The sequence below is a fragment of the Myiozetetes cayanensis genome, unplaced genomic scaffold (assembly GCF_022539395.1).
Source record: "Myiozetetes cayanensis isolate MyiCay16 unplaced genomic scaffold, myiCay2020 scf2-11, whole genome shotgun sequence".
Lineage (NCBI taxonomy): Eukaryota > Metazoa > Chordata > Aves > Passeriformes > Tyrannidae > Myiozetetes > Myiozetetes cayanensis.
Genome location: NW_026087411.1, coordinates 12,851,816 through 12,875,796, shown reverse-complemented (window position 1 = coordinate 12,875,796; position 23,981 = coordinate 12,851,816). Strand labels below are relative to the sequence as shown.

At 37.3% G+C, this 23,981-nt stretch overlaps 1 protein-coding gene across 1 annotated transcript in view; it reads left to right on the top strand.

The window, feature by feature from the left end:
* Positions 1–23,981, top strand: part of USH2A (usherin) — a 378,573-nt gene that overhangs the window by 314,435 nt on the left and 40,157 nt on the right. The window contains 3 exon segments of the mRNA XM_050315138.1: positions 3,831–3,989; positions 4,632–4,794; positions 10,592–10,946. Coding sequence (XP_050171095.1) covers positions 3,831–3,989; positions 4,632–4,794; positions 10,592–10,946 — 677 coding nt within the window.

The following is a 23,981-nucleotide window of genomic DNA, read 5'->3' as shown; positions in this document are numbered from 1 at the left end:
AACACTCTACTTTATCCACTTCTGGGTCTGCTTATCAATTAGTATGAAAGTTGTGTAACATCAGGATTCCTACTTTATTCTTCTTGGGATCAAAAATGGTAACTGAATGCCATTTATTTGTCACTTAGCTTCCTCAGCTAATCTGGTTCCTTCTTTATTTGTGGCGTAACAAATCTGACTTTTGCTAAACCACTGTTACATTTTCTCATTTTTGTTTTCTCACTTAAATTATTGTTTGCTCCACCTCCCTGTAAGAAAAGCTTCTCAAGCTCAATATCCACAGTTCTGCATCTTGAAAGCAGTAAGCATCCCCAGCTGTTATGTTTTTCATTCTTGTTGGGAATGCTTGATACAACCAGATTGAGATGTCTGGATATTTGAAGCATAATGTAAATACTTGATTTCAGAAAGCCAAATATGAGGGTTTATTTTGTGAATTTAAATATTAAAACGTAACTTGAAAAGATATGGCATTTAATGCTATTTTGGCATTTTTTTACTAGAAGTGAAACAGTTTAACTATTTTGCTCTAATTGTGGTTGGATTTCACATCATAGTAAAAACTTTTTCAACAATTGATTTCAAACAGATTTTTGGTGACCAGTCTGTAAAAGACTGACTTTTTCCCTCCAGTTCGGCATCTTGAGCTGCAAGCTCTATTTTTGACCTATCCTAGTTTTGAAGTACACAAAGCCATCAAACCTAATTTGCAGAGTTTTGCACAGAATTGTCCATTAAATGTTATCCAAATACGCCCACAAAAACCCAAGGTTTTGTTTGATTGATTTGTCCCATTGCAGAATGTGCACCTGCTGTGAAATGAAGTCACAGAGAAAAAAAAAGTGGAATAATTTAACTTTTTTATTTGTAAAGATAATCAGGGTTTTTCTGATTACATCTTAACTTCATAAATGTTAAATAACCTATCAGCATCTAGTTGTTGTAAATTATGAAAAAGAGTATTGCTGGGAATATTAACCAACTAAATCCTTGTTCTTTAGTGAACATGAAAATGTGTTATGGCAGGTTGTCATTGTGCTCATGGTAACTTTGACACCAAATAACAAAACTGCCATTTGCACTTAGGGTAAATTGGTTCACTTGTGCTTTTATGGTTCCTTTTATTCTGACATGAATTTATGAACTCTGGAACTAACCAAGTCGTGTGGTTTCCCGGCTGACTTTAACAAATATGCCTATTTTGTTTCTTTCAGTCATCAGAGCACACAAGGTAGTAGTCTCCGACTGGCTGCAGATGCTGAAGGCTGTTCTAAAAGAAAGGAGTTTTTTTACAAGTTTCTGTTTTGTAAGAGCATATCTTATAATTTTCCAGATGAAAAAGTGATCCTTTAATCTTAGTATTCAATGAATTTGGTCAAATTGTAGGAGAATTTCCATTGGATATTGGAATTTTTCAGGATATTTATTTGATTTTATTTAAAATGTCATTTTCACTTGTTGAGAAAATTTTTTTCTTGAGCATATTTATTATTGGTATAATTTCTAATATAGTGCAACACTTAGCAAAATTTTAAGATTTTCGGTTTCAGCTGTGGCTTGAAGTTCTTTTAATGATTTCTAATATGGCCTGAACATTGTCCAACACTGTCAGATAGGTCAATTACTTTGAAATAAGTGACCTTTGCTGCATCCTGATGGCTGGATTCTTCTGTCCTTGTTTGTATTTATTCTTTCTTGGGAAATCAAGCATTCTGAATAATTTCAGTTTCAAAGGTTTCTGGTGAATTTTGCTTAGAATAAACCCACTGATCAGATGCACAAAACTGAATTGTATGTTACTTTCATAAGAGAGTGGGTTTTTCTGGCTGAAATATCTGGCAGGACTGGAGAAGAAGGGGACCTTAGCTAGGAGGTTAAAAAATGTTTCTATTTGATGTGCTGTCTTCCATTTCAAACTCTTACTTCCACATATTCAGTTGTATCCCTTACAGGCCCTCCAATTGTAGGGGGAAAATAATAGTAGTAGTAGTAATAATAATAATGCAAAATTATACAACACACACTCAAGTGCACTCCTCTGGAGCATTTCATCTTCCATTCATCAGGCAAAAATTAATTTTCTTTGTTGCTAAAACAATCTACTTCGAGTCACCTCCTACAGGTTTACTCCTGCTTGATTTTAAAAGTTGTATTTCTGTTGTTCTATTCCTAATTATTAGATCTTGATGTTTTTCTGGTAAGCTTTACACTGAAAAAGGAAAATTTTACTGGGGGATTTTTGCTTTTTTCATCTCCTCTTCACCTCTTCCAACAACTACTAACATCTTTGTTCTTCCTGTAAGCTGAGCAGTTGAATAAGATTACCTCTACTTTGGGACTTTTCTTGTGTAGTGACATTTTCTTTGTCTAGCATCTAGTCAGGCAGCAGCAAGTTATTTCTTTGGGATTCTTATATCCTCTTTTTCTTATGAGAATTTTAAAAACTTGATATTTCAAAGATTTTTCTGATCTTCCAAAGCACATCAATACCACAAATAAATTTGAAATCTCTGATTTATTGTAAATTTTTTTTTTTTTGGTTAATGTGCATATTCACATACATACTTAGCTAAAAAAAAATCCATGTAAAAGGTGCACAGCAGTAGAAAAAAATGGTAGCTTCAGGGTAATAGTATGAATGTAGCTAATTTATCAGAAAAGGACCAAAACTACAATTAAGAGAAGAAGTTGAGTTGTTTTCCAAAGTTGCAAATGGAAAGATTCTCAAGGTCTGGACAAGTCTCAGAAGTGCTCATGGGCATCTGGTCCTTGGTGCAGTCACAAAGACATCTCTGTGACATCTCCAGTAGGTGCTATTTTGAAAGAGAAATGTGCTTTTACTAATCAGATACATCTTCGACTCATTTCAGAAATGAACCTTGTCTAGTTTGCACTTTGTTCTTTCTTAGGACTGTTCCTTGCATGACTGCAGAATGAAGGAAACACATTTAATAGACACTCTTGTTTGGTCATTCTTTTGGCTTTATGAAGTTGTTGCTGCCTGAATAGAACAGTCTAGAGTGGACAAAAAAATGAAAAACCTACAACCCATTTCCTAATTACAAAAAAAACCTCAAACCAAACGAATGAACCAACCAAACCCTAGAGAAGTCATGTGGAAGACAAGAGAAGATTCAGGAACATATGCCTATCGTTCTGATGGGATGTCATGTGGCTTAGCTTGTTCTTCTGAGGAAACAGTTTTTTCAGCTTCTCAGTGAAACTGGAAAATTGGGAACTGACAAAACAGGAATAGGAATAGATGGGGAAAATGTTTGAATTGAAATAGTAAAAACTGAGAGTTTTTTTAACAAAAACAGTTTGTGTTTACATCAGTTAAAATTACATGTTTCTTGGCTCAAGCTATTGTATTGTACTTTACTGGAGAAGCAGGCTAAGGACCTACACTCAGCTACTACTCTTGGGCTAAAAAGGGATAATTTGCTGAATGGTTGCAATTCTCTTTTTTGATCATATGACTATTCAAACAGCAGTGCTTGATAGCTGTAGCTCCTCCGAAATAAGTAAAAGCTGCCTGGTTCCAAGTCAGAAGGTCACTCTTCCCAGAAGTAGCAATTGCAACATGAGCATTGACAGAATTGAATTTTGGTTTTTAACTAAGAACTGTAATGTCTGTCTTCCAGTTATAATCTGCAGATGGATCTGTTTCAGTTTATGTTTAAATGATTGTAGTTTTCAAAAGAGGCAGTAGGAAAACCTCCAGGGGGGGCTTACATTTAAAATTGCATATGATGAATGACTCTTTGAAGTTGTCCTGCACTGTTGTTAGTATTTCAGATAATCACCAGTTCTTCTCTGTTTCACAACAGGGATATTCATTGTCAATGTGCCTTTGGAATACAACATCTTGCTAAATGCGAGCAGTCCTGCTCTACTGGTGAAGCCAGTAGGACGTGCACATTTTGCCTTTGTTGATGGCCTAGATCCCTACACTCTGTATGAGATAAGAATACAGGCATGCCAAAATGGTAAGACAGTTTTTAAAAGAATCACCTGTGTGACTGGAAGGGAATGGAGATTTTCCGGATGGATTCAGCTCAGCAAAAGAGATGAAATCTATTTTTTTACTTTGGAGTCAAATGTTTGCCCAGTAAGAAGAAAGCCCAGCACTGGATAAAGCATTAGATATTTCTCCAGGATATATCATGAATATTTTAAGTGGAGATTTAAAAAATGTATTTCTGTGCCACTTTATTAAAAGCTCTTCAGAAACAGCTTAGAAATTTTTGAAAATGGATATACAGAACTGAATCAGTTCTGTAACTACTCACCAGCAAGAAGTGGTAATCATAAAGGCATGAGAGAGAAGCCCAAAAATTGCAAAATTCCTTGAATTTGATGGAAAATTTCAAAATCCTGTTGAAATAAGTATTTCTAAAATGATGTTTTCTAACTAATATGCTCCTCACCCCCACTGGTGAAAATCAAGAGTAATTCATCAGTAGATCTGTGGTAATTTGAATGAGTATTTAACAATTAAATGAGGTGAAATAAGGCAATATTTCATCATGAGCTTCTTTATTTGACATTCATTTGCTTTTACTGTATTTTTTGTTGTTGTTGTTCTTGAGGACAAATCTCTGATCCCTAAGCAAACTTCTGTTTTGTAGGTGGGTGTGGAGTGGGTGGTCAAACATATTCAAGAACTGCTGAAGCACCTCCTAGAGAATTGAGCCCACCTATTGTTAAAGCAATTGGATCTGCACTCATAGAATTGAAATGGACTCCGCCTAAGAAACCAAATGGCATCATTACTAACTACTTTATTTACAGGTAAATTACTTTATCACCTCAGATTCTTAGTCTTACTTAATGGTTCCTTTCTTTAGTCCTTGTTATACTAGGAGATGAAAAAAGTGTAGAAGTGTATGAAAAAATATGTATTACCTTTCAAATGCTAAGGTAAGATTCTGATCTATGAATGGCCAAGTTGAGAATATGAGCTCAGACAACAATCACCTTCCTGAACTACAAATAACAAAAAGCGTGTGAAAATATATTTTTTTAAAAATTGTAAGATAGATATTCATACTGTGTTTACCCAGACTACTAGGCACAAACTTCAATCCTCTCTGATAGACAGTTGAGAATTTTAGAATGGAAACAGGAGTAATGCACCATTCCTGAGACTTTTAAAAGTGGAAAGAGGTATCTAGGTTCCTAAACCCGATCAATTTTCCAATTTATGTTCCTGTTTGTAAGTAATCTGGACAGTGATTACAGTGCACCTATTTATATTCCTTGGTGTTTGTATTCCTCTGCCCTGTCTAGGTTGTTGACTGACACATTCTCACTTCCTATGAGGAGTTTCCTAAGGTCTGTGTGAAGATTTTTCTATATAGATAGCTATGGTTAGGGCAGTATTAAACTAGCAGAGTGCCAATGTCTACTGTGCCCATTGACCCTTTGTTAAAAGCTCACTGAAGCAACCTTCTTGAATAGATTCAGAAGTCAGAAAATATAAAATTCAAGCCATATATTGGAGAAGAGTTTAAACACTTAAGTTCCTGTTTTTCCCAGCTCTAAGTATGGATGGCAAACACATACTGGGTTCATCTTAACATTCCACAAAGAATCTTGGACTTTTTATTATATTAGTGTGACTGAGAAGACATGGAATCAAATTACCATTTGGAATCCTCAGTGATAATTAATATAAATTCATTTTTGCCTTAAACATGTTAGTAGTCTCTAAAAATTCCTGCTGTCTTGAAATATCCTTTTGTTTGCCTTTTTTTAATTATCTGATCAAAACACCCAAGTCCCTCCCCTGCATAAAGAGGAATAAAGTGTGTGTTATAGCCCAAGACATGTCTTCAGTCTGTTGGTTTTGTAAATAAAGCTGATGATTACCACTGCTATTCCATGGCAACCATAGAAAGGGAAAACAGGAAATATAATGCAGAAAGCCTGCTTCAGTGAAAAATACTGTAAATTGAATTTGACAGCATTTGATGGCATTTGATTATTCTAGTCACAGCCAAACAATGATATAAAGAGTAATATGAAACAGAATGTGTTACTGCCTAGCAGACTCAAAAGCAATAAACCTTCCTCCAATGTGACACAATCACTTCACAATCATAATTGTAGCCTGTTTGATACCTCTGAGTACAGCAGAAGGGCACTGACTGACATAGATACATTTTGTTTTTTATTTAAAGTGAAATGAAAATGGCGCACTGGGGCTCCAGATACAATCGGTATATTCACCTACATAGGCATGAATCACTTGGCAGTTATTTCAGCTGAAGTTTAAATGTGCTTAGACAACAACAATATCAAATCTTTCTCAGATAGCTGCAAAAAATCAGAAATGGGATGTAAGCACATAGTTCTTTTTCATTTTGTAGCCACACATAGCCTTACATTGTTATAGCAGCAAGACTGCAGTATTTCTATGGGAGGTTATGGCATGTAATTTCTTCTTCAACATGTGCCTCTTCCTTACTGCATCACCACCAAAATAAATTCATTTAACTCAAAACCTGCAATGCTTGGGGAGCTAGTGTGTGTGCAGATCTTTGCCTTAAAATGGCAGGACTCTTGCTTTCCTCTAGCATATAAAAGCATTGGCAAGTTTGCAGCCATTTTGCTAGAAACCAAAAAATTAAAATGTTATTTCATGAGAAAAGAGATGGTGATATTTTATTTTTTATTAAGATAGTACTTTAAAACACATATCTGAGGCTTTTAAACTTTTCTAGCAAGGACCACAACTTAGAAGAGATTGTGAATGACAAAAGATCTGATTCATGAGATAACCACCTAATCTACTTCTTTTCCTATTCCTATGACATAACGTCTCTGTGACAACCACAGAAGTTTCTAGTCTGGAAAAATAGTATTATGGAAATAAGTGATTTATTTCTTGCTGTATATTAATAAGATATAAGTCACATCAGTTAATGAAACTGCTCTCTGTTGACCACCAGCATTAACTGTGTAGGAGGCACGTGAGATGGCTCTTAAAAAATACCTCCTGTAAAATTTTAAGTATTGTTTTTTGTAACTTGCTTGAAGGAGTGTCTGAATTTCCAGCAAACTGAGTATGTCATGCCCAATAAGGTTATATTATTTAGTGTATATTTGTGAGATTGAAATGTAGCCCTCATTAGTGGAGTAGTCCTGATGGTGAAAGTGTAGCAGAAAAATCAACAGGCAATTTAAGACAGAAGACATGTCTCAGCAGCTGTTGGCTGCTATGACTTGCAACAAGCTTCTAGACTGACTCTTTATGAGTAATTCATTGCTTAACTGTATATCCTTAACCATGAATTGCACCCAAAACAGCTTCCAAGGAACATATGTTACTAGATAGTTTAATATAAGAATCCCTATGGATGGCTATGTCATTGAATACAGAACTCCTGAAGGGTTTAATTTACACCTGTCATTGATACAATACCCAATCTAAACTAGCTATTACGTGCAATAATTCCTTTTGTTCATTTTTTTAACATCAAAACTTATATTAAAAAAATGTACCCCCAAACATAAAAGCTACTTTAGTATAGATTTATATAAGTGGCAAGTGAAGCTTCTTTGTTTAATTGAATGTTAAACTGTAGGAGGGGGGACTGCTGATGTTGCATTGTTCCACCACATTTGACAGTCTGTTTACTCGGTCACTTGAATTTCACCCCAGGACTTACCAGTGTTCCTAGAAATAACTCACTCTGGTAAGCAAAGCAGCAGGCACTGCTAAAACATGTAGTTTTGTTGTATGGCGGAAGGTAAACTTGTGAAGAATAATTCTGGTTTGACCTGCGAGACCTCAGGGATTCACTGTCTCCTCACACGTGAGGGGGCTGAGGGGTGAATGTTGCAGTCGGCGTCGCTGCAGTCCTTGGCGTGCAGCTCTCTGGTTAGCTGTCACAAAGAAGATTGTGTTCTCCTTCTTCTGTCATCCAGCTCAGATTGGCAGTGGGGAAGGGAGAATTTGCCCTTATAAAAATAACTATCTGAGCATCTTTAAAATGAATGTAAGCAGCAAATCAGGCTATGCAGATTAAGAGGCAGCTTCCAGCTCTTGGAAATGTTATTCTCCTTTGCAGCTCATTGTACATAAGAAACACTTCCAGTTAAATGAGCAGCTGAATCTTAAATCTTAAGACGATTGAAATGATTACAGACTGTTCAACCACTTCTGCTCAAAGTTTATTCATACATGAAGATATTCTGGTTTTTAGCACTACAGATGGAACCATTTACCTAACCATAAGTTTCATTCATTAAATATTCAGCAGTAATAAGATCTAAATACTTAACCAGGCTACATTGTACAGATTTGCCTCTGGATGTGCTTACAGTTGGTGGCATATTTGATCTTTCAGTGTGGAAAAAACTGTTTATCACATAGTTTAGAATATTTATAAAACATAAATTTGTGTATTCATTTAAAGGCTATACTGTTCGGTCAGCAAGACATATTAAATATGACTTTATTGCACTAAAATACACTCTCTTTTCCCTTATTTACAGAGAATTTTTAGGCATGTTTTTGACTACACAGAGAAAACACTGTATTTTTAGGTGCGAGAGGAAGATATAATATTTCAAAATTATATGTCTTGCTTTACATCAGTTAACAGCATCCAGGGGAGAGTTCTGCATAAGTCTTAATTTGCCCTTATGACAGAGCATAGGGAATTGTATTAAAAACTGCTGGTGGAATGTTGGAGACAATGGGAAATTTTGGACCCCAACTCATACAGAGAGACTGAGAATTCCTAGGGAATCTTTCCTGCTTCTTCTACTTGCCATTCTTTACCCAGTTCTTCCAACCAACCCCCGGTATCAACACACAACTTGCCTGTTTCTCTACACTAATGATATTGTACCTCAAAACTCCTATTTAAAAAGAAAAAAAAACAACAAAAAACCACACTTCAACCCTTATAAACAGAACAGTGTCCATATAGTCTGCTTATCTCAGAATTTAGCAAAAATTATTCAGCTTCATATAAGAAGGTAGTGTCTTCGTTCGTGCCTTATATGTCCATATACAGAAAGGATGAATAAGCAACTGTGTACACACATGCATTTGTTATGGTCTTCCTATTTGTGTATTAATACCTGGGAATAACAAGCAGCTAAGACTTATCAGTTCTAAAAAAATTGTTGCAATTAGAAATTTAAAATTATTTCCTGGTTTGATCTAACAAAATCAAATTCAACAGAATTTTTTGAAACACAGATTTTCTGTTGCCAAAGAGATGTTGTTCAGCTTCTGTGTGTGTGTAGTGATGATGACACCCAGTAGCCAGACAAACCAATTTTACTTCTGCAGATTTGCCCTACTTGCACTAAAAGTGGCAGATAATCTAATTTGTTTTTTTGGTTTTGGCATGGAGGGTGAAAGTGCTTTTACTTTCTGCAAAGGCCAAGGTTTCTGTGAAGAGTAGCAGAAATACTTAAATTCATGTGCAGTACAGCACAACCGTCATTGAGATTTATCACACTGTTTAAATGTAACCAACTTAATTTCACACAAACATTTTTATACCAAGTGAAAGAATTGATTTGATAACTCTGTTTTGAAGATGAGTGCTTGGCTTATTAAAACTGTTGTAAATTATATAGTAGAAGGGACCATATTACAAAGGGGCTTAGGATCATCTGTAGTCATAACCCTGTGTATACTTATGTATGTGTACATATGTGTGTGTGTACATACACACATATATGTATAAATATGTACAAAAATAAAACCCCATTGTGCCAAAAGCCTCTACAGTGAATTGTCCTCATATTTCTTAAGTTTGCATTTTTAAACAAAAACAGCGTTGGAAAAAAATATGTAGTTTATTACAGAAAACTCTACTTGTGATATTTTAATGTGGTTTTGTGGTTTAGCTGCAAATTCAGCTAAGTCTATGCACAAGGGATTACTTATTCCATTTGCAAGAAAAAATGGGATATTTATTGTGAGCAAACCAGAATTTGAAAGTGCACAGCTTTAGTTTTGAGGGCATGATAGAATATTTATCCCTTCTTCACTAGGTAATATTTTTCTCCAGTAAATTGGTCATAAGTTTTCCATAAATGAGGGATCCTGAGGTGAGTACCTCCATAAATAGTTTGATTTTCAGAAATGTTGAAAACTTGCACCCATATTGCAATTCAAGTCATTACTTAGCAACTCCATAGATGTTTAAAATTTCACGTTCTAATTTATGAAAGTCTCATTTGTGATGTGTTCTATCCTAGAAGGACAATATGCTATTCTGTTATTACTCTGGTACTCTGGACTGTGACATCACACTTGTTTGACATGTTTTATAGTATTCTTCTAGTTAAAGGAGAATAATTGGTTGCCTCAAAAATCTCATCTTCACTACTCAGCACCTTATTCAAGTTCAGGGAAATGCTTTTAAGATGCAAAGATAGGTAGGCAGTTCCTTGTATGTGTGTATAACTTAACGGAAATAAGTTTTGTGTTTTTCTGAGATACAGATTGAACTTGGAACTTCAGGATCTACTACTGTGGACTGCCAAAGTTATTTTCAACTTTATTTATTTAATACTTTATTAAAATAAAAAGCCTTTTGCTTTTTATTTATTCCAGGCGTCCTGTGGGCAGTCAAGAAGAGCTGCTTTTGTTCATCTGGACTGAAGGAGCCTTGGAGTTTATTGATGCATCCGATGCCCTACAACCTTTTACTCTCTATGAATATCGTGCCAGAGCTCAAAATTCTGTGGGGTCAGTGGACAGCTTGTGGGCTTCAACCCAAACTCTGGAGGCTTCCCCATGGGGCATGGGAGCCCCTTGGGCACAAGCAACAGGTGCATACTCAGTGCGGTTGAACTGGACCCAGCCTGTCTCTCCCAATGGTGTGATATCCCTGTATCGAGTGGTCTATCAGGAAAAACGCAGCGACCCAACATTTAGCACCCCAGCTGTTACGGCACTAACTGTAATGGTAAGAACTGGACCACAAAACCAGTTTTAAGATGTTTTTGCTCTGCTTTGTTCTCTGTTGTATTTTAGAATCTCACTTAACACTGGTTAGAAAAGTGGGGTTTCCAGTTGCCAGTAGTTTCGTTGGTTTAAATTTTGTGTTTCGCCCAGTGAAGACTGAAACATTGTGCATTAATACTGGATTTCTGGTAGAGGCAAGTAGATTACTCGAAAGCATGGATGTGCCATGTCTGGAGGAATTATGCACATCTACCTTTGTCAGCCTCACTCTGAAAATACTGTCCTGAGCTTTTTGTCTGACTGTGAAATAGTTTCACGGAATCTGCACAAAGAACAGCAATATCATTCCTCCTTGTATATAATTCTATTCTTTAAATTCACTTGGAATCATAAAGTGAATTAATTAATTACTAATTACATAGTTCGTATATGCAATGCTTTTACATGTTCCCTTCATAATTCATCAGTAATAAAAGCTGATCTACTTTTATTTCCACTACATGTACTTATAGTAGAATGTTACTGTGCACTGCTGATATGGCTTTTCCTTTCCTTTCTTTTCCTGTTTCTTCTCAGTGTGTGAAGGGATAGGAAAGAGTAGGCTGTTTTGTGAACTGACTGACAATGTTGTGTAAATCAGTGACAGAAATGGTTATGTTTTGTGCATTTACCACTGCTCCTCCCACTTATATATTACATTCTAGTCTTTCTATAGCAAGACAGCTTACAGGTAGTTGGACTAAACAGCTGTATATTAGGATAGCACTGCTGTACTTGGCTATCACCTGAAAACAAGTTTTAGGAAATGCTTAAGGAGGTTGTAATAAAGTTTGATTTCCTCAGCAGTGCCATCTCAAGTTCATAAACCTACAATTTTCCCTAAATCATCTTCATAGTCCATGTTTGTATTGAATAACACTGGAAATCCCCTAAATTCTTAATTATCCCAATTATAAAGTATCTGGTTGACATTCTAGTAGGATCCTAAGGACCCTTCTCTGGAATACCCAATAATAACCTCTACGTAACTTCCTCAGACAGATCTCTACATGAGATGGTGGGAGAAGTTTCTGGCTCAGTAATCTTACATACTCATGTTATCATATGGTTCCAAAGCTGTTTTGTGTCTAGCTTCCTGGAAGTATTAAGTTTATAATACATCTTTTTCTGAAAAAGAAAACAGGTCCTGAACTGAACGATAGGAATATAGACTTTTGCCTTTTTGAAGCAGTCACATTCCCGTTGCACAGCATGCTAGGCTTTAAAAAGGAGACTGGGATTCTGGAGTTATTGGGCTTCAGTGGCATTTTGCAACTTAGCTCCCTTAACTTGTTTTAAGAAAAATAATCTCAATCATAATTGTGATGATACACCTAAGATTTTAAAACTGGTGAGATGACAGGGCTTCTCTCAATACTCTGCTTCAGCAGCATGCAGTGTGTTGCTGAGCATCAGAATTGACCTGGCCAGTCATGCATTGCAATGTCTTCTAAGCATGCCAACAACAACAGAAAATGTCCAAGATGGTTGTACTGTGGGTAATAAAACCTACCAAAATGGTCTTTTAAATAATGTTACCACAGTGTGTTTCTTTAACAGCATCAGTTTAAAAGCCTTTTAGATTAACAAGCTATTATTTACTGAATTAGTATTTTCCTGGCTCCAAAATCCTTTCTTTTCCCCAAACATTATTCTGAATCAAAATAACATTCTGGCAGCATGTGTATAGCTGACTAGCATTGCACCAAAGCTGACTTGCATGGTTTTTCTACTGCTCTTTGTCATGAACATGTATGGATTATTATTTTTGCTACCTTTTTTATTTTAAATATTATTCTACCCTTCAGGGGGGAATCTTTCTGCACATCTTATCCATCAGTTGCACTTACTTTAAGCTGTTGCAGCTGCATTAACTCAGTAGAGTTGTTTCTGATTTATACCAAGGACCTGAGATCTGAATCCTACCTCTTCTGAATATAGCAGAAGAGCTGAAGCTTTGAATCAAAGTTATTGACATAAAGTGCAAAGAGTCCTGTTATCAAAGATATCTTCAGGAGGTTAGGTCAAATATCCCATCAGGCAAAAACCTGGACACCAATTTTCAAAGTTATAAACCCCTAAAAATAGAATTTTATCATGAAATTGCACATGTACCCTTAACTGTAGCTTTGTGAATGAGATACTTTAATTAAAATGTAATTTTATTGAAGGAACTAGCATTCCAATGATTAAACTTCTGCCCCTTTAAAATATAGCTTTCAGGGGTACTAGGCTAAATCATTTAATCTCCTAAAGCATCTCTATTGGAGCTCCCTCGTGGGATATGCCATTAGTCATTCTCTCACACGAGCTTCCATGTTACAAGTAAGACTTAAAGTATTAAATGAGCAATGAGTTTGGTCCTTTATTTAATCTGTTAGACTCCATTCTTATCCCATTAGATTATTCCAGAAAAAAAAAACAACCAGTGCTAGAATCACAGTAGCTGATCCCACCCTTGTGCTTGTCTGCCACAGGACATAAAGCTTGACCGAAACCTAAAGTGGAAATACAATCCTTGTGACACTGCAGGATACAAATTAAGCTTTCACTGTTGTCCCTGCAGACCGTTCTAGTTTGACAGCTTCGTTTCCATCCATTTCCAGAGCCAAATGAGAAGCATCTTCTGGGTTTTCAAACAATTTGACAGACTTACCCACTCTACCTTCCCAAAATGCAGCTATTCGCTTCCCCATTCAAATACAAATATGTATTTGAATTAATACGTCAAAGGTATGGCTGCCTGGCACCTTAAGCTTATCACCGACTCTTTGAAATTTTACACTGCCTGTGGAGGTGAGAATGAGAACTCAATTCTGAGAGCAAGAGCTGCTGCCACTGAAATGAAAGGAGGATCTCCCTGTACCCTTAGAAGCAAGTGACATACAGTGAGCCATTTTGATGCTTCACAGTTAAAGAGCAGTGTCACCCATTTCCTTAGCTTGTTTGGCCAGGAGTGTAGTGACAGATGTTAGGTGACAGCAAGTTAAACTGACATTCTGGTTTATTTGCAGAGCAAAGTCAAGTCAAGACTGGTTACAGCAGTACAAGTGTCTCCCACAATGTCTTTGCAGTTCATTGTAACCCTCTAAAGCAAGAATGATATTTAGTGTCTTCTTTGACAGCATTAACAAAAGACAGATGTGTTTGTAGGGGAATGGATTGACAGTAAGTTCTCATTTACAGAAATCTGCATAAAGTGACTAAATTGTCAAAGCAAGATTCTCGCTCTTGTGAACTTAGGGCTTAAGCTTGTGAACATAGAACCCAGAGCTGATTTCATTATAAAGCCAATGCCTGCCAAACAGCATCAAAGTATCACAGTTCTTTACCTGTTGTATTCTGAATGTTGCTGTGAAGTAAAACCATGGGTAGATTTGGACATTTCTTGGTAGATGTTTTGTGGGATGTGTAATGCCATTTTTCCCATGACAATTATATCAAGTATTTGGTTGTTTGTCATGAGCAGAAGAATTCAAAGCCAAGAAGACAAGTGAAAAATGTAAGAAGAATATGTAGCTGTTGGAATGTGAGCTGGAGAAGCTCACAATTCCTTGGAGAAGGAAAAGCATCCGGAGATGAGGGTTAAAAAGAAAAACTACCTGCTATGGGCAGTGCCCCCCAATTATTATTATGTAGAATCAAGGTCTCAGTGTGTTAAATTCACCTCAGAAAAGTGTAGATAAAAGTTTAATGTGCTTGTTACAAGATGCAAGAGATAGGTGTAAGTGTGATAGACCTTATTCCTGGGAAATTCTGCACCTGTGCCTATCTGGAGCACAGGTCTTCTCAGAGTGTATTTTGCAGCGTGAGGCTCTCAGGCCAAGTTTGTCATTAAAGGATTTTTTTGGTATAGCTATGCCAGGTTGGGGTGTAAAAAATTAACACATCTCTTAGCTGTTATCACTGCAGCAGCAAAGCCTTTGGTTTGGATGCAGCTACGCTAACACTTGAGAGCACATGTTGGCTTCCCTTACATTATTTGGGAGGTGGTATATGACTACGCTGGCCAAGCTCCTCTTGGCAGTATTTCTTCTGTGTTAGGGAAATCTGAGTTGCAGAATAGCAATAATAAAGGCTTTGGTAGGAGGATGAGGTTTTGGCTTGCATGATTATGTTGTTATAAGCAGACAGCAATTTGTATACCAAATGTATAACCTGAGTAAGAATATCAAATACAGGTTATTTGTTGAAGAACTCCATATCGAAAATACTATATCACAAATAATCTAGAGTGGCCGGTACTGCTGTATATACACCCCTCCTATGCAGTATTTTACAGATATCTGGAATCATGCCTCTGCAGTTAGTTTCTTTTTATTTGTCACATTTAGAAATGCATAATACATTCATGTGTGGTCCTTCATTTCTGCTTCCTCATATAGACCAGTGAACATTTGGCAGCATTAGAGATGAGATACCCCATAGTTATTGACTTCCTTGTACATAATATTATTCATCAGTGCAGTGTGAAGGACTGTACACGGCAACTTTCTTATTCTTGTGGCTAAAATCTTCCATTACTTCTTGCATAAGTATGCCAAGGAGAGGGACCAGAGAATCTTTTTTATGCGTGCCTATTTCAGATGCCTGGGAAATGGACTGCACTCTAAGAACACAAGATGAGAGTAAACGAAGGAATCCCTGCACTTGCCAGACGTTCAGAAGATGTGCTACTTAGCACAGAATGAAAGCTGCGAACGGCAGTGGAGGGCAAAAGTTAATTAGGCTACTGTGCTGCTCTTAGTGAGTGGAAAGTAGGCACAACCAGAAACAAGATGGCTGCTCAGCAGTGCCCTAATACAGCCGAAAGATCATCTCCTTAGCTCTGCAAGGGCTTATGGGTTAGGGGGAAAGCATACACAGATGACTAATTTTTTTATGGTTCACAGACGATCAAAGTGAAATTCAGCAGCTGTTCAGGACAAGTGACCACTCTAACGGCTGTAATATAACCTGCTAAATAGAGAGGGAATTGCATGAGAGCAAGAGGTTAGCTGTGATTATCGGCAGGTGAGTGCTTTATTGAAGTTGAAAGACCATTAACATTGATGGAGTAATTATTTCAACTTGAAAGTAATTACCTTGATGGGTGATAACTTCTCCAGTGTTCCCAGATTTGATTGGACCAAACAATTGTGAACTCTTGAAGCCTAGAAAAATATTACAACAATACTGCAATGTTTAAATTACTGAAACCACTGTTAGACTATTTTAATTATGCCTAACAGTGAGAAGATTTTAATGTACAACAACTGGTGACCTCTCATGTATAGAGACATTTGCTTTCTAATTTCAATGAAATGATCCCCACCTACTACGTGTGTGCTGTATGTGATGGGTTTGCAAATGAATCGTTTGATTTAAATGCAGTTTTTAAGATTCAAAGCCTCGTTAGCACAGTTTCAGGAAGGGCTTGTACTGGAGTTGCTCTAATTGTTTTATTTGCCAGGAAAGCCCAGCAATATAAAATGCTTTCCGTGTTTTAATCTCTAGAACTGTTAAGCTTACATAGGGTGAATACAGAACAAGTGCTCCTTCATGTTGAAGGCAGCTTGAAAAAAGTGTGTGAGGCAATCTGTGTCTCACAGATTCTGTTGTTTCCATGCTGCTGCAGAATATGCTGGATTTGGCACTATAGCTCTGTTTAAATAAGCATTTGGATTGGCACTATGATGCCCCTCCAGAAACTGATTAAGTGCTTCAGTAAGCCCCACCTATCAAGACAGACATGTAGAATTGCCTAATTAGAGCAGAAAGGATGAAATGGATTGTTGCACAACTTTGATGATTTTGAAGTACTGTGGTAATAGAACTGGATGAGAATGGTGAGAGAGAAAGAGAGAGGCTTCAGCTTTTCTGTTTATACCATCCTTGCTGTAAACAAGCCCACTTCACTGTCTCCTGGATATTTTCAGCAGCTGCAGAAACATAGCTTTAGACCCTGCTGGAACGCTGCCAAGAATGAAAGAATCCTTGCAAGTCAGGTTGCGGGGTTGTGAGAAAAGGTTTGTCTGGTGTCTGGGAGGTCTTAATATGTTGTCAGGCAACTGGTGATTTGAATTAGTGAAGTTATAGCAAAGAAGTTTATTTCACTGCATTTTTTCTTGAATGTTTTCTCCCTAACTCAGTGTCCAACATGAAGTTAACATAACTTTGTCTGGCCATGAATTTTTGGACCAGAAGTAAAAACACTGAGAGGGTTATGTCTGACCATGCCTAATCACACATTCCAGATTGACTAGACTAGAGTGCCTGGATCAATAGGTAATTTCTTCTACAAATAAATTAGTTACTTATTTGGAAATATCTGGTGTATTTTATCCTTGGGCTTCTCCTTGTGTAGGATCCATTTTTCACCCATTATGTAGGTCTTTTTTTGATCAGTGGAACACGTGGAGAGTTAGGTCTTTTGAGAGATATTTATAATGTTTGACTTAAGGTATCTAACCTAGTTAAGGTCATGAATGTCCTCTCTACACCATGAAACCTCCATAACATCTAAGGCCTGGACATTTTCCATCCTTGGGCTGCAGCTGTTCACACAGGAGTGCTTTTGTCTCGTGCACTTGTGTTCCACTATGGGCAAGTGTCAGACAAAGAAGGTGTTTAATTTTACACTGATTAATCAGCTTTCTTAACCCACACAGTGGAATTACACAGTCTGACAGATATAAAAGATGGTACCCTCTGACAGAAAGGTGGTTATGGGCAGCACTCTGGCAGTGGTAATCTTTTCAGTTTGTGCGTCTGCAGTCATAAGGGAATAAGTGACCACCTGACAAAGGCTAAAGGCTAAATGAGATTGTATAAATGCTCCATATATACTGTTTCTCTATGTGGAGAATGTTTTTATATATACTTTTTATTTATGTTTTCTGTAACTCTTGCATTGAGACTAAGATCAAACTAACCAGGCACTGTAGGTAAACACCATTGACAGATTGTTTTCTAATTTGTAAAAACAAAATAAAACAGAAACCCCCACAAACCTTCACCTTACTAAGTATAATTTGTTAGGAAGCTATAATATGCAGACATTCTTCCCTTTGTACCCTGTTGTGTGTAACTGCACTAAATCTGCTTTAAAAACAAGGTTTTGGTAAGCTACAGATGCTTTTTCATATATAAGTAGGAAATAAAATGAAGAAGGAGGAGGCAAAAATTTGTTGGGTAATATGTACAGCTGTTTTTCAAATTAGATATCTGTTTAAAAATGCTTAATTGGATTTGACTAGATTTTAATTCACATTTCAGCAACATTCTTAAATGGATGTATCAGGCAACTCCAAGATAGTGCTCTTTGTTGGTGAAATCATAGGGCAGCTTCCTAAAAATCCCCAGAGTCATGCCCAACAGTTACAGATACAGGAATTCTTCAGCTGATAATTAGAAAGACCACTCCCCAGCCCCCATCCTACCCTCCAGCCCCACTTCCCTCCACAGATAAGGTCTTTCATTCAAATTGACTGAGAAGCATTATGTCATATATTTCATAGGGAATTTTAGCAAACAATGGGTAGTTTTAATAAACAGAGAATTCTACCTTAAAAAAAAAAAAAAAAAAAAGGGCAGAAAAAGCAAGCCGTATGACTCATGGGAATTGATAATATAACATAGAGCCTCATACCACTGGGGACTCCATTTGAATCTAATCCAGGTCTACAGTCACCAAAGTCATTCTCATCAAACAGCCGTGGGGTGTCCTATGCAAGATAAGTTTAGTATTCTCAGCTGACCTCCTGTCCTTTCTCTTTACTGCTCCCTTTTGAATCCATTCCCATCACTCAGCTTCACAGCCTCATTCAAGCTCATCTCCCCTATGCTTGTTGCAGTTTCCCATTTTCTGCCTGCCAAGTGACCTCTCTCTCTCCTCCTTTCAGACTTTACAAAAAGCCTTGGAATGCACGTATAGTCTTGCCTGTAATCTTACTCCCTCTTTTTTAGGGAGCAAGACCCTAATATCTCCATGGTGCTAAAACATGGGTTTATCAACAGAAAGCTCTCTGAGAGTGGGAATGGGTGTCCGCCTGTATAATGCTGTTAATTTACAGCATTATATAAATATTATTTTTGAGACTATAATAGCAATTATGGTGAATAGGGGCCAGATGGCCTCTATATCTAGAAAGCAGAATGGCAGTGTATTTTTAATGAACATAAATGTTACTTTTTGACAGGAAGGTAATATTAAATTCTATGTTATAGGTTCCTGGCAGGTGAGTATGTTTCTGAGTTTTGGTTTTTCTTAAAGTAATTACTAATGTCATGCCTGGATACTTTTGCCCACTAAAGCCTTATTCTGTGGTGGGGTCTTTGTTGTTGCGCCTTTTTTTTTTTTTTAAGGATGGTTATTGATCTCTTGCTGAGCTGAGATTTCAGTTTTATGCCAGATAGTTTGATTAATGGGTTGGTTTCTGTAAGTGGACTGAATGGGGATAGGAAGCACAAGCCACTCATGCCGCCAACCCTAACTCCGTCAAGACGCATAGCTCATTATGAAACAGTTATCAAGTATACATGAAAAATTAATTGGGCTCAGTTTGATTCTGAAAAGGATCAGCTTTCTACTTGGCGGTCCCCCCAATCTTTCCAGATGTTGCACGCTAGCCCCTCGAGAAGCAGCGAAGGGAGATGTATTAATACATTGTATTGATTAGATCAAGACCCCTGACAGTTATTTGTAGAGATACCATCTGGCTGCTGTTCGAATTCCTTCACCAAAAACAGGACGTGACATGTTATTAATCTCAACTCTCTAAGTATAGACAGTTGCCTTTTCTGCTAAACCGCATTTTACCATTCCGTAGGAGATGGAGGCAGACCTGAAGGGTGCTGAAATTAAGGTTATTACACAAATTGAGCCATATGGTCCAAATATTTCAGCAAGAAAATTGCCAGGCAATAAAAATTGCTCCTGCCTTCCTAATGGTGTAAATTACAGTTTAACCATGGCTCTAATGATGTCCTTCTGCCGCGCTTAACTACTGTTACATGAAGGACATTGTTTTAAAAATATAAAAAACAAGTAAATGCCAGCAGCGTGTTTTACAATCTGTTAGTGTGTCATTAAGAACACTGTCAGAATTACATAAACATAATGGCAGGCAACCTAGCATACAAAAGAACAAGTATGGAAATAGAAAGTGTCTTGAAAACTCCTTTAGCTCTGTAATGTCAAGAGCCCTTTCCCTTCTGGAACTTTTCCAGTATGAGAAAACGTGGCTGCTTGTTTATTCCAGTTGTCACACAGGCTCTGATGGAGATTTAAAAACAGAAAAAAAATACCGAATATTCTGATGCATTTTGAACAGGTGACAATGGAGGGGTATAAATTTACTATCACATTATACTGTAGCTGTATATAAAGTTAACTGGGTATGAAAAAGAAATTCTAAGTGTGACTCTCTTTTCAAAGTGCAGCATTCTTTTTATTCTTTTGGATCATAGTAGGACTTTCTGGTTTTCAGACTTTTGGGAGAATTGCAGAGTATTAAAATAGTTTCAAAGCTCAAAACCTCAGTAAAACTTTAGTAACAGAGTTAAAAATCTTAAAAAATTGTTTATTGAAAGTAGCTGTGACTTATTTGTTATGAAAAACAAAATGAAAGTAGTTATCCTGTCAGCAGGTGCATTACTGACTGATTCTGGTGATTCATCATACAATGTGGAAATTAAATGGTAATTAAATAAAGTGAATAATTAGCCAATGAGATTTCATTTCAAAAACAGTCATCCAGCAATTAAGTTTGCAAAGGGAAACCTCTGAGATGGCCATACAAATAGGAAAAATCATGGAAGTTCATAAAAAATGCTTTTTGGAGTATTGAGTTTGACTACTTCTACTTTAAAACGTACAGATTTTGATGGTTCATGTATGCCAACCCTTTTAGTAAAATAACCTAGCGTGACCGTGTTCCCAGCTTAGGATCTGGCTGACTGGGTGCACTGCACTGGCTCAGGGGATGTGCACTTGGAGCATTCCATACCAGCTTTGTAGAAGCGGCTGCTGGAAACCAAGGGGTCCTGAGCCCCACCACTGCCACCCCTCCCTCACTTTGGCCACGTTGCTCTGGGTCTACTGTGCAGGTGGAGCTTCTGCTTCCCCTCCCATAGCCCTTTGAAGTCAGAAAGTTCCACACCTTTGCAAGGGCACCCAGTTCCTGCTGGATCTTCCCGTGCATTGAAATGTGTTTTGACAATGTTGAAAGCACAGCTGAGCAGTGTCGAACAGACAAAGGGAAGGGAGATTGCGAGCTAGCTGTCTGGGTTGGATGGTTGGTGAGTAAGTTGACAGGCAGCTCACATATTTGTCTTCAGACCTAGCACAGTTTCTGAATTGTGTGAAGGTCTCATTTTTGCGTGGAGCAGGGAAAAGATGACAGGGAACTTTTGACAAATTTAAATTGAGCTCCAACCAGACAGTTAATCAGATTCGATAAAGTTCACAACAGTCTTTCTATTTGTCCTTCCTGCTTCTCAGTACCAGTACAATCACAAATGAAAACATCAAAACATAAGTAATCTGTGGTTGGTTGGTTGGTTTGTTTCCAAAAAAACTGAAGGCAGAATATAGTAGACCCTTGTGAGGGTGAGAACTTCCTATTTACAGTGCGTGGGAGTAGTTTACATATATATATAACCTGTATTAGGAGGAAACAAAGTCCAATTTATGAGTTTATCCCCTCATAAACTACAAGTATTTCTCTCAGCACTTTGAACTTTTTATCTGACCGAAGTCAGAGAAATGCATGACAAATCAGATCTGGAGCATCCAAGTGTATTGTACTCTCCTCACAAGCACCCCTAATGGATGAATTTTATTGTTTTACTGCAAAAACTTTGTTGTATTTTTAAGTCTGTTTCCTTAGCATTCATTCAAGAAAATCTCTTCAGTCTTTAAAGAAAGAGTTACAGATGTCCCTCCATCAGCATCTGACAGGCCAGAAGATTTGGAGAGGATATGCTCATTAAACTGCTTATGAGTGCCAAGAAAAACTACAAGCATGGAGAGAAGGTTTCTACCCATGAAGTGGAGAACTTACTGCAAGAACCCCTGCCAAAGCTGCTACTAAATTCAGAGAAATATTTCTCATCTTATTAGGACATTTGATATTAGGATATCAAATATTATCTGTTACCTCTGGCACCTTCAGGCTGCTGTACTCCCACCACCAAAACTGTGTAAACTGTTTCTTCCTCCCTTCTTTTCCCTTCACAAGCCTTCCTTTCTAGGAGCACATTTAGAGACCATGAGGAGTGATATAGGAAGCAGGTACTCCCATCCTGAGAGTCTAGTAGAAAATGACTTCTGTGTTTTTCAGACTTTTGTTGGGAACTTATTTCTATTTCCAGATATTCTGAAGGTCCTGCAGTGTCCTGGCAGGACACCGCTTCAGTCAGGTAATGTCCTTTAAAGGTCTTGTATTATTGAGGCTGTGTGGTTATGCAGGCAAAGCCTTAGGAGACAAAAAACCACTTAGATGTTCACTTAAGGTAACCTATGGCTGGTGCAAAAGCAGCAGCTGGACCTGCAGACAATATCCTCTAGCTCTTTGACTCTACAACTGTGTGTGTCTTTTTTGACCTAATCTATGGCTGCTCCACCTTCCTTCTTTATGTGGCACATACGTCTTCTAAACAGTTCTGTGCCACACCAGCCCAAGATAGAGATGATGTTACTGTTGAGATTTGGTCCATCTCAGTGAGACCCCTGTAGTGTGTGTCATCTGTGTGCCAAAAGGACTCTGAGGAGTAGTATATTCACAACAGGAAGATGTTCAGAGGTCCCAATATCTAGTTAACCTACCAGGCCATATTGCAAATCATGACTCATTTTGGTTCTGAATTTTGCTCCAACTCTTTTCCTGCAGGTTTGAATGCATCAATTTTTTTTTCCCATCCAGAGTAAAGTTCTCAGTCTGAGATAAATAATCCATGCAGTGTGGAGATGCTACTCTGGTGGCTGCAAAATAATGGCACCAAGTCCACAATTGCCCCACAAAATCCGAATTGCAAATGCAGATTTAATGTGGCAAGAGAGTGAGGGAAGTGGACTCCTTGCAGTGATAAACTTTCTCTATTTTTCCTGGAAAGAAAACTTTACTCTACACAAACAAAATGAATGAAACTTTGCAGAGCTCTTATATTTCAACAGGCTTTAAAAAAGAATTAATGAGAAGTCTGAAGACATCTTCTCCCAGATGAAGTATTATTCTTGTCATTATGGTATAATAAAATTATTTTTTATTGTTTTCTCTTCAGAGGTTCAAGACAGATGATAATTTAGATTTTCTCTAATACTAGTCTATGCTAGAAATGCTAGACCCATGATGTACCAATAGATCATGAGATTTATACTATAGTTGTAGCTTAAGACAGTGACGTATTTAAGTGCTGTGCTTAATGTTACTGGAAAGTCCTGGCCTAAAAAGCTTGAATAGACACCCTGAGAGCGAATGGGAAAGAAAACATCACCTTTTCTACAAGGTAACAAAATAGTTTGAGCTCTAGTTGTCCTGATGTCAAGTATAGTACTGCCTTTGAGGACAAATAGAGTTGAGAACATTTGGCTTTCAAAATAGAACATTTCTGAGACAAAAATTTGCAAAAGCTCTTCAGCATACTGCATTTTTTCTCTTCCTGGTCCTGCATAGAAGCATCACAACACCCTGAATTGCTTTGTTAAAAAAAACCTGTATTGACATTTGGTTTGAGGGTATTAATGAAAATTTTAAACCACACTGATTTGAGTAACGTCATCTCAGGCTGAAGACCATCTCCAGTATGTTCACCTGTGCATGGAAATCAGGAGTCAAGGATGTTTGCTTTAGTATTAACTAAACAGATACTTGCTTCAGATTAGCTAAGGCAAAACCATGTTCTGGTTGGGTGCCATCTACATTCACCATGTAGTTTTGGTCTTCTGCTTGTGAAGACCCTAATCCAGTATCCTTGAAAAATCAAAAGGAATCTTACATTGATTTTGAAGTGCTTT